Here is an 11,926-nt window from a genome sequence, read left to right as displayed (position 1 = left end):
ATACTGGTTTAAAACAAATGACATTTAATCCATTTTAAATGAGTAGATATTATTTTTAACAATATATGATATTGGAAGACATAGTCCTCATTGCGAATTGTAGCTATTTATTTCTTAGTGTTTTCTTGATCTGTATTCCCCATTACCTCAGAAATCAGTTTATTTATTTATTCATTCATTTTTTTTTTTTTTTAGTTCTTGGAACTTTCTGTGAACTACACGTTCAGTGAGTGTGTTGAGGACATTTAGTTTGCTTAATTTTGTGTTTCCAGCATTCAGCACATGCTGCAATGTAAATGTCACAGGTAAAGAGAAAGAAAAATTAAAAGAGAAAAATAATGAACAAACACATTAATTAATTGTAGACTCTACTGTGACTATGCTTATTTTTAGGATTTTTCACTATTGATTTCCTTTTTAGAAAAATATTTGTTTTCCATCCACTGGTTCACTCCCTGAATAGTTGCTACTGTGTCCAGAGCTGGGGCTGGTCCAAAGCCAGGAACCAGGAGTTTATTTCAGGTCTCCCATATGAGAACAGTGATTTCAATATTCTGACCCTCCCCTGCTGTCTTCCTAGGCTTTTAACAGGGAGCTGTATTGGAAGTAGAGCCACCAGGACCCAAACTAGTGCCTGCATGTGATGCTGTCGCCACAGGCAAAGGCATAGCTTGCCACCACAACACCAGCCCTGCATGTCTTTTTAAATTGCTTCTGTTAAATATATTAAGGCTTGAAGGCAATTAACCAGGTTTGCTCAAACTCTATAAACAAGGATGGAATAGAGACGAAGAAGTGATTATGGATTCTTCAACAGTAGACCATGTAAATTTACTCCATCTGTGTGTTTTCTATTTTATATATTTTTTGAAATGGTGATTGTAGAGATGTAAAATCCACAGTTACTAGTATTACTAAGCTACCCTAGTGCTTGACCATTATCTTCGATCCTATGAACACATCATTTCAATCAGTACTTAATATTTTCTCAAAACTAATTCTATTATTCGTATTTTATATACCAGGAAGCCACCCAATTACACAGTTAGGAAATGGTGCATCTGAGAGAACTTACAGTGAGTATCTCTGATTTTTTTTTTTTTTTACAATTGGCATGCACATTGTTTGGTGTTCTGGGTCTAGAAGTGCTCGAACATGGCCTGAGGAGCATGTATGAAGCAACACAGGGCACGGTTCCTGATTGACCTCTGGGTTAGTGGCATCTGTGAAGCCACGACATTCACTGAGTTTCATTTGCAGGCTGCTGCATGTTGTTCAGTGCTAGCCGAGAAAATATAAGATATTTTGAGCTGAGTGACACCTAAGCAATACTTTGAAGAATAAATAAGTTTTGGATAGTTATCAACAAGCAAAAAATCGTGTTTCAGAAAACAGAATTGTTTAACCAGCAGAGAATTCTATCTGTTTAGTGAGGCTTGAGTGCGATACTCTTATGTGATCAGGATCTTCCTTCCAAATGAGGAGAGACAGATTTCATTTGTATTAGAGCCAAAAAAAAAAAAAAAATCTTAGGGCATAAAATCAGCTCTGTATTGCTTTTTCCTTTCCTGTGTCTTGGGTGTCTGACATATTTGGATATTTTTGTCTATAGGCGAATGAATGATTCTGAGAGAGGCATATGACCTGACAAATGGATGCTAAGAAAATGAACTTCACGGTGACTGAATTTGTGTTCCTGGGGCTCTCATCTGAGCCCAACACGCAGCTCATGCTTTTCATTATGTTCTTGCTCTTCTATTTGCTAACAGTGGCTGGGAACATCATCATCATCACTATTATTCAGATAGAACCTCACCTCCAAACCCCAATGTACTTTTTCCTCACCAATTTGTCCTTTTTGGACATTTGCTACACTTCCACCAATGTTCCACAGATGTTGTCCAACATGGTGGGGAAAAAGAAGACCATCCCCTTTTCCAGCTGTGCTATTCAAATGTACTTTTCCCTCTCATTTGGAATGATTGAATGTGTTTTGCTTGGTGTCATGGCTTATGACAGGTATGTTGCCATTTGTCACCCTCTTCATTATACTGTTATCATGGACCGAAATACCTGTATCCAACTGGCAGGTGTTTCTTGGTGTAGTAGCTTCCTGAGTTCCATGGTAATCAACGTCCTTGCCTTGAGTTTGCCCTACTGTGGACCCAATGTCCTGAATCATTTTTTCTGTGAAGTACCTTCTGTTCTGAGACTGGCTTGCACAGACACCTCGTTCACTGAGTTGGTGGTTTTTGTCTTCAGCATCATCATCGTCTTCATCCCTTTCCTCCTCATTGTTGTCTCATACATGCGTATTCTCCTGTCCGTTCTCAGAATGCAGTCAGCCTCTGGCAGGTACAAAGCTCTGTCCACCTGTGCCTCCCATCTAACAGTGGTGGCCTTATTCTATGGAACTGCCATCTTCATGTACATGCGACCCCAGTCCAAGTCCTCCCGGGCAGGGGGTAAAGTCATTGCGGTGTTCTACACTGTAGTCACGCCCATGCTCAATCCTTTGATCTATAGCCTGAGGAATCAAGATGTGAAAGGAGCATTGAGGAGAGCTATTGTGAAACGGTCCACTTGAGAGCTGTGCTGACTCAGCACATTCAATTGTTTATCTAAAATGGTTTCCTTTTGAATATGAAGTGGGGAGTAAAAATAAGCTTGGGCAATCAATATCCTTCCTGCCCCACAAAAAAGACACACAAGATTAGCTGTAACTCAGCAGCAAAAATACTTCTTCTGAGGACGTAACAGTTTACAAGTGTCAAGTGACTGCTATTTTGTCACTGAAGAATCCTGTTTCTTTCAAACAAAAGACTCTGAAGTTAATTATTTCTCTGGTGAATGTTGCTTTCCTGGAAGACATAAGTGATATTTTAAATAAACATTTGATTTATTTTTATTGGAAAGGCAAATTTATAGAGAAAAGGAGAGACAGAATGTTTCACCCTGCAAGTGGCCACAATGGTCAGAGCTGCTCAGATTTGAAGCCAGGAGCCAGGAGCCAGAAGCCTCTTTGAGTCTCCCATGTGTTTACAGGGACCCAAAGACTTGAGCCATCCTATGCTACTTTCCCAGGCCACACACTGGGAGCTGGAAGGGAAGTGGAGCAGCCAGGACACAAACTGATGCCCCTATGGGATTCCAGTGCTTACCAGCTGAGGATTGATCCGTTGAGCTATTGCACAAAGCCCAAGATTTATTATTGATGTTGTTGTTATTTTATTTTTACTGCAGATGCAGATTAGATGGAGAGATAGAAAGATTTTACCCACTGACTAACTCCCAAAATGGCCACAAAAGGTGGGGTAAGATGATCCAAAGTCAGGAGCCAGGAGCCTCTTCTGGGTACCCATGCAGGTCCAATGTTCCAAGGCTTTGGGACATCCTCCACTGCTTTATCAGGCCATAAGGAGGGAGCTTGGTGGGAAGTACAATAGCTGGGACGTGAACCTGTGTCCATATGGAATTGTGGTGCTTGCAAGGTGATGATTAATTCAACTGAATCATCGTACTGGGGTGGGCAGAGGTAGTTTCTGGGTTCAACTCAGCAGTACTACTAATGGGAGAACTTCTACATGTAACGTTTCAAATGTATGGTAACTTCATAGCTTTCTAGCAAACAGGATCCTTCTCCTATGTTTTTTAATCTGTATTTGATGATGACCCCTTCCTATCCATCCTGCTTTCGAAAGAGTCTATTAAAATATTACATCATTTCAATTTTACTTGAACTCTGTCCTTCTTGTAATTCCATGGCTATTGTTTCTTCCTTTCTTTGTTGCCCAACTGGGTAATTTCTACACAAAAATTGATTTGGGGCTATGGCAACAGAGAAAACACACACTTAGGAAAAGCGCTGGAATTTTAATGTAATGTATGGCTTAAAGCAAATCAAGAATAGATTATTTTCATAAGTTATAATTTCTCAGTACTTGGTTCATCAGTATTAAGCGCTATAAGAGGGTTTATTTAGAGTGAGGATAAAATTACAATTCGAATATTCTGATTTATCTATGAATTGTCATTTATTTTTCTACTGGAATTCAGTTTCTTCATTTATAAAATGAGGTGGTTGTTGGATTAGTCACTATATGTGTATTTATTAAAATATTTATCTAAATATCTATTTCTGTCTGATTTGTCTAATATCTATCGGTCAGTATCTATCACCTATTTGTCTTCCATAGTCTCTGTAGTTTCTAGAGAAAAATCTACTCTAAACAGAACATGTCAAAAATTCTGAAGTGGATATTCATCTTCATTTTTTTTGAACATGTTAGCTAATTTTACGGAAAATAATTCAACATTAAAGATTTTAATGTTATTGTTATAAGTATAGAAGATATACTAAACACAACTATTTATGGCATGTTATCATTTTTCTTAACAGCAGTCTTTTCTCTGAACTTGGAAAATATTTTATTTAGTATTGTAGTTATAAAGTATGAAGATTCAAAACCATGGTATGGAAAATAATTTGGTAAAGCAAATGATGTCTCATCAATTTCAGAGCTGCAGAATAATCTGAATTCTAAAATGTTTCTTTGATATTATTCTTTCTTTTTTTCCCCTCTACTTACTCATGCTATGATGATTCCTTCAGCTGCTTAGCTTCTCAAACATTCAGTCCATTGTATTTATAGGCAAATGTTGTCCAGATCTATGCCAAGGATATGTTATGCAAAAATGTCTGTTTAGTTGTTATATATAGAACTATGCTCTTTGCTTTTTGTTTCTTTTTAAGATTTCTCATTTGAAAGCCTGAGTTACAGAGATAGGGAGAAGCAGAGAGAGAGAGATCTCCCATCGACTGGTTCTCTCCGCAAGCTACAATGGCCAGAGCTGGCTAGTGTGAAGCCAGTTGCTTGCAGTTTCCTCCAGGAGTTCTGTGTGGGTGCCCGGGGCCAAACACAGGGGCCATCTTCCGATGCTTTCACAACAACAGGGAGCTTTATCAGACTTTGTGCAGCCAGGACATGAACTGGTGTCTGCATGGGTTTACCCATTATGCCACAGTGCTGGTCCCTTTGCTTGATTTTCGGAAGGGTTTTCTGCAGCTTTGTATGCCATCCTCATACAGGTTATATTTACCACAGTATCTTGAGGACATTAAGAAGCCACCTTTGGTGCTGTCTTAGACATGGTAGGTCTGTGCAAGTGTGCTCCATGTTGTTGCTCAGGTGATTAAATGCACAGCAGCCAGTTCTCAGAACGTAGCCCCCTTTCTTCAGAGATGCATGCTTGTACCTCTCAGACTCAGCCCACAGGGATGTGTGCCATTAGCTTGTTATATGTTTTCCAGGATAGAAGTTGATTAGGGTGATTTTCTTCATAGTGAGTAAATACATGGTTGTGAAATAGTGAAGTTCATGATGAAATTCATTACCAGTTGAACTCTGATCTTAGCTTTGATTAATCAATCAAGCAATCAATCAACTGCATTGATGGAGAAGAAATCCTAGCTCTGACATTGCCCAGTGATCATGCAGTTGAACTATTTTTTAAGTTTATTTAGTTTTGTAGGAAGGGCAGAGTTACACACAGAGAAAGGAAGATAGGATAGATAGAGACAGACAGACAGAGATCCTCCAAGTATTGGTTTGCTTCTCAAATGGCCACAGTGGCCAGAGCTGAGCCAATTCAAGGCTAGCAGCCAAGAGTTCCTGCAGGTCCCCTGTGTGAGTGTAACATCCCAAGGCCTTGGGTCATGATCCGTGAATGCCTGCTGCTCCTCAGTTACAGCCCCAAAATGATGGTTGTCTTTATTTCAAAGGCATTGGGTCATAATCTGCTGATTTTTTTCTTAGGTCGAAAGCAGGGAGCTGGATCTTTGTGCTGCAGCTAGAACTTGAACAGGTACCATTAGGGGATGTCAGTGCCAGCAAATGGAGGCTTAGCCTACAATGCCACAGTGCTGGCTCCCATTGAGTTGATATTTCATCTAGATACTTACTCTTCTTTTCAGGACTATAACCTAACCTATGAATTCTCGGAAACTCCTATAAATCTGGATATGATTATGTAATATTGAAGCATAAGTTATAGCAGAGTTTAAAAATTTAGGCCCAACATGGTAGCCTAATGGCTAAAGTCCTCACTTTACATTGGGATCCCATGTGGGCACTTGTTCTAATCCCTGCTTCCATTCCAGCTCTCTGCTTGTGGCCTGGGAAAGCAGTCAAGAAAGACCCAAAGCCACGGGAGATTAGGAAGAAGCTCCTGACTCCTGGTTTTGGATCAGCTCAGCTCTGGTTATTGTGGCCAGTTGGGGAGTAAACCAACTGATGGAAGGAAGACCTTTCTCTGTGTCTTTCCCCCTCTCTGTATGTCTGACTTTCCAATAAGAATAAAAAAAGATAAAGTTTACTCGTATGATTTAAAGTGTTACTCTTTTAAGAAAGATAAGAAATATGTGGCTATCACCGTGCTCTAGTAGGTTAAGCCTTTTCCTGTAGCATGGGCATCTGATCTGGGTGCTAATTGGAGTCCCGAAAACTGCTAAACTTTGTATGCATCTCCAGTTTTTCTTTAAAATATTTTTAAGAGCATACTATAGGATTAGAAGCATCACCAATAGTGATACAGAAACATGAAATTTTAGAAGATGGATAATTCAAGAAAGGCAAAAAACGAACCACAGGTCTGTTATGAAAAGGAAAAAAAAATCAAGAAAAAACACTTTGGTAGAGTAAATTTGGAAAATTCAAATAACCTATCAGGTCATATGAAAATAAAAGCTATGGTTTTTTTGTGTGTGAAGAACACATGTATTAATCAGCAGAACCAAATTTACACTTATTCATTTACCATCTGATCAGTTAATTCATCTGAAATTATTTTATTATTTTATTATTCAGAATTAGGATAAACCTAATACTTGCATAGTTTTGTAAGAAGAAACACTTCAAGACACTGATATGGGCTATATTTTGTGTGTGTGTGTGTGTGAGAGAGACTCAGAAAATACAGACACTGAAAGTCAAACATTTATAGAGAGACAGACACAGGCACACTGAGACCAGCAGAGCAGGGCACGGATGGGGCGAGGTCTGCTCACTGCTGGTCTCGCCAAGCTGTCAGAAGGGCCAGAGCTGGGCCAGGCTGAACTTTCACTGCAGAGTTGGCCCTCTAGTCAGGTCAGTCTGGACAAAAGATAGCAACCAGTGCAGGAAGGATAGTGTTTCTTAAAAGGAGCAATACAAATTTTGGATCAGCTATGAAACAAAACAAACACTAACTCATCATTCATGCTATTAAAACACACACACACACACACAGCATTAACAGAAGTGTAAAACAAACTAAAGCTTGTGAAAAACAATTGCCAAATAGCGATTGAACAACGAAAAATAATGTGTCCAGTATATATTAGTATATAATTCTCAAAACTTGTTAATATGAAAATCAAAATAGTAGGCCCAGAATAAAAATTGAGCATAAACTTAGGCAGATACTGTGATCAGAAACCATGGTTAATTTCATGTTTTAGCTACCATGAACAAAGCTCTTTTAAGCACGATGAATTCATATCCCTTTGATAAAATGAGTTCATGTTTGGTTCTATATATCCATTACTGGGATTATTGGAGTACATGCCAGTTCTGCATAGCTTTTTTTTTAAAAGATATCTTCATATTGTTTCCATGACAGCTGTACTCACTGACATTCCTGCAAATAATGTGCAGGAGTCCACTTTCTCCTTATCCTTGTCAGCATTTGTTTCTCTCTTATTTTTTAGTATGAAAATATTTACTGTATTTCAATATTTACTGTATTTATTATCAATGTTTATATTTTTATTTGTGTAAAGATGACAGACTTGATGCGTATAATTTTATGTGCATAAGGATATATCCCATCTTCCATACGGAAGGTTTTTTTAAAGATTTTTTTTTAAAAGATTTGAAACACAAATTTCACAGAGAGAAGGAGAGACAGTCTTCCATCCTCTGGCTCTCCTGCATTGGTGCAGGACCAGAAGACTTGAGCCATCCTCCGCTGCTCTCCCAGTAACAACAAGGGAGCCAGATAGGAATTGGAGCAGCTGGGACATGAACAGGTGCCAATATTAGATATCGGTGCCACAGGTTGAGGGTCAGCTTGCCATGCCACCACATCAACAGCTATAATAGCAATGTTATATCTCATGTGGTTTTGATTTGCATTTCCCTTATGGCTGGTGCAGGGAGCATTTTTTCTTATGGTAATTTGTGTACCTTTGAGAATCGTTTGTTCAGGTCCTTTGCCCATTTCCTAACTGCATTATTTTTGTTGTTGGATTTTTTTTTCCTTGAGTTGTTGATATTTATAGGTATTTCTCTTTTATTGAATGACTAGCTTTGTGAGCATTCTCTGTTGTGTTGATCTCTTTTTTTTTAATTTCCTTGGTTTATCTACCTGTCAAGGTGACTCAGTCCCACCTCATGTCAACAGAGGCATCAGAGCCACCAGGTGCGGGAAGAGTGCAGAGGAAGGCAGAAGGCGAGACAAACCTGTAAGCTGGGAAAGATGCCCAGGGCATGGCATGATGGCTTCTCAGAATGCCTGTCACTTGCAATTTTAAGGGAGAATTGCAGGGGGGTTTGTAAGTCAACTGCATAGAGAATCAGTTGCTCCTGTGGGAGCTGGGCTTTCTTCAGAAAGCTCCAGATTTTTGCATTCAAGGGTGTTTAGTGTTTAGTGATCTAAGTTTATTGTACAAGAGTTTTGTCACCACCATTATCCAGGTCTGCCAAACAGGTGCAGAGTCCCAAGCACTTGGGCAGTTTTTCGCTGTTTTCCCTGGGTGCATTAGAAGGCAGCAAGACTGAAAGTGCAGTAGCCCGAACTAGAGCCAGTGCTGCTAAAGGCTGCTGGTGTAACAGGCAGCGGCCTGACATCCGGAGTGAAGCTTGTCGACAGACAGGAGTCAGGAGACAAGTCCTGTTCCCACATAGATACAGGCAGTTCTCGGGCCTGGAGCCCTGGAGCCACACTTCTGCAACACTTGCTGTCCAGAGGAAGGACGGATGTGAGGGCTGTGTCCTGTGCCTCAGATGTGTGCACAGTGGATCCAGGACCAGGGTGATAACTTGCCGATGTGGAGTGGGGGATTGTCCAGGACATGGTACCTTCCTGGGTTGAACGAGAGCAGATTGGAGCTGCTGGTCAGCATGAAATACCCTTGGCCCACCCCTTCCACCCATGACTAGCAGGAATCACAGCTGTGTCCTCTGGGGCTCCTTCTAGGATGGACCCCCCTCCATCCAGCTTGACCTGATGAGCACTCTTCATCCTGGGCCTCCATGTTGCCATCCATCCTTCCCACCCTTCTGTGTCCAGCCTCCGTCAATAATCTTGTTCTCCCAGCTGCTGTAGTAGTGCCTGGTGCCGAGAACAGGGAAGTCCTGGCCTCTCTCTGCTGCTCATGGTGGCTGGCGGCCACGTGTTTTCCCTTCTTCCAGTCTGTTGTTGTGGCAAAATATAGCCTGACATAAATATGCTATCTTCACCGTTTCTTTGTCAGTACAATTCCAGTGACTTTTTTTTTTTTTAAAGATGTATTGGGCCCAGTGCAGTGGCGCAGTGTTTAAGGTCCTCGCCTTGCACACCCGGGATCCCATATGGGCGCCGGTTCTAATCCCGGCAGCCCTGCTTCCCTTCCAGCTCCCTGCCTGTGGCCCGGGAAAGCAGTTGAGGACGGCCCAAAGGCTTTGGGACCCTGCACCTACATCGGGTACCCAGAAGAATTCCTGGATCCTGGCTTCGGATCGGCATAGCATCGGCCGTTGTGCTCACTTGGGGAGTGAATCACCGGACGGAAGATCTTCCTCTCTGTCTCTCCTCTCTGTATATCTGCCTTTCTAATAAAAAAATAGATACAAAAGATGTATTTTTTTTTTTATTTGAAAGGCAGATTTTACAGAGAGAGAAAGACAGAGAAAAGATTCTCCATCTACTGGTTCACTCCTCAAATGACTGCAGTAGTTGGGGTCTGTTGGACCAAAATCAGGAGCCAGGATGCTCTTGTGGGTCTCCCACATGGGTGTAGTGTCCTAAGGACTTGGGCTATCCTCCACTGCTTTTCCTAGGTGCATTAGCAGGGAGCTGGATTGAAAGTGGAGCTCTCAGGATTTGAATTAGCACAGATTAGGATACCAGTGTCACAAGAGATGGCTTAACTTGCTATGCTGTAACTCTTTCCCTTTGGGATGCTGTTCCTATTTGCTTTTCTCTTCACCTTTGCCTGCTGAGGGATTGAGTGAAGACCAAGTCATCCCACAGTATTTGTCCTTTTGAGCACCTTTAAGAACAAGACAAGACACAGTCACTCGCTGTAGACTGGGGATGCGGCATCTTCTCCCTCCGTCCCCAGGGGTTTCTAGGCAGCAGGTTCCATTACTGCCACTTTCTCTCCATTGCTGTCAGAGTGAGCAAGTGTCTCACAGGGCTTCTGCTGAGGGGATGAGGCCAGTCCTGAAGGCTGCGTGCCCTGAGATCTAATTTATGTGACATTCTTAAGGACAGAACTGTAGGAATGAAGAACAGACCAGCAGTTATAGAGGTTATAAAGGCAGGTAGGCAGATGGAGAGAGTGCTTCTATCTGGTTTTCTTTCCAATGTCCTTGCCCACCAGGGCTGTGCATGCCAAAGTCAGAAGTTAGAGCTCAATCCACCACTGTCTCCCAGAGTCTACATTAGCAGGAAGCTGGACCAGAAGCAGAGCACCAGGAACTTGGACCAGGCACTCCTACATGGAATAAGGGCGATCCCAAGCAGAGAATTTAGCCTATTCCTTTTGTTTTTCTACTTTGACCACAAATCATCACCAATCCCAACCATTAAGTTGCTCTGCTCAGGGATTCCCAAGGTGATTTCTTTTCCTCTCTGAGTTTTGATGGAGGTTTGGTCACAACTCTTCTGCAGAGCTTAACAGAATCAGTGACTCTCAGACTCTTTTCTTCAGAAGAGCTGCCTCTTGGGGTAGCCCCTTGTGTCAGGTCATCCTTTGATACCAACACTTTTTTCTAGACTTGGCAAGCTCCTTGTCACCTGCTACTCCTTTCTCATTTCCTTCTTTTCAGGGCTGGTCAAAGGCCCATTCTCCCTCCCTCCCTGCAGCTTAGATCTCCACACTGGATGACAAAGACAGATGGAACCCAAAGACAGATGCCATCAAACCATTCCCTTCTTCATATAAAAACCTCAATAACCTCTCCCCAGTCTTGGTTCCCATCAGCAATGAAATTGACATTCTGAGTCCTCACAGACAAGATCATAAGAAGCCTTGCAGATTTTTACAGTGCACTTATTTTGGACACTTGCTTAAGATAAAGTCTAATATGGAAATCATATGGAAAACAGCCCGACCATCCTAAGATCTCCATGCTGGGAGGGAGCCCATGTTAGTCAGGTGGTTAGCACACATTGAAAAGGAGATGTGCAGGATTAGCACAGTAGCTTATGATGCAATTTTTTGCATTGTGTTGGTTTATGTCCTGGCTGCTCCACTTCCAATTCTGCATATATGTGGCCTAGTAGGCAGTAGATGCCTAGAGTTCCTGCATCCTTGTAGGAGATTGGGAAGAAGCTTCAGACTCCTGGTTTTGAGTTGGCTTATCTCCAGCCATTGCAGCCACTGGAGAGTGAACCAGTGGATGTAAGGTCCTTACTCTAACTTCTCTGTACACCATAATGGTGTCTCACTCTTCCTGGTCCTGGGTGAAACACAGGTGAATCATGGGAAAGTGGGCACACCAGACTGATGGATAAAGGGTGGAGTTACAGTGCAAGGCTGGAAGCAGACATTGTGAGGATCATCTTCCAGCTCATCTGTTTCTTAAAAGCAAAACAAAAAGCAAAAAGCATTTATTTATTTTTATTTGAAATCAAGGCAGAGCTACAGAGAGAGAAGACGCAGAGAGATCTTCCTTCTGCT

General features: G+C 41.6%; 1 protein-coding gene across 1 annotated transcript; it reads left to right on the top strand.

Moving 5' to 3' along the window:
* Positions 1 to 1,651: 1,651 nt before the first annotated feature.
* LOC121172144 (putative olfactory receptor 2B8) lies at positions 1,652 to 2,587 on the top strand. The gene has a single exon (XM_041003985.1). The coding sequence runs from the start codon at positions 1,652 to 1,654 to the stop codon at positions 2,585 to 2,587; it is 936 nt and encodes a 311-aa protein (XP_040859919.1).
* The last annotated feature ends 9,339 nt before the right edge of the window (positions 2,588 to 11,926 follow it).

This window comes from Ochotona curzoniae, unplaced genomic scaffold (assembly GCF_017591425.1).
Source record: "Ochotona curzoniae isolate NIBS_2020 unplaced genomic scaffold, NIBS_Ocur_1.0 scaffold_3171, whole genome shotgun sequence".
NCBI lineage: Eukaryota > Metazoa > Chordata > Mammalia > Lagomorpha > Ochotonidae > Ochotona > Ochotona curzoniae.
The sequence above is the reverse complement of the archived record's forward strand: the minus strand, read 5'-3'. Positions and strand labels throughout refer to the sequence as shown.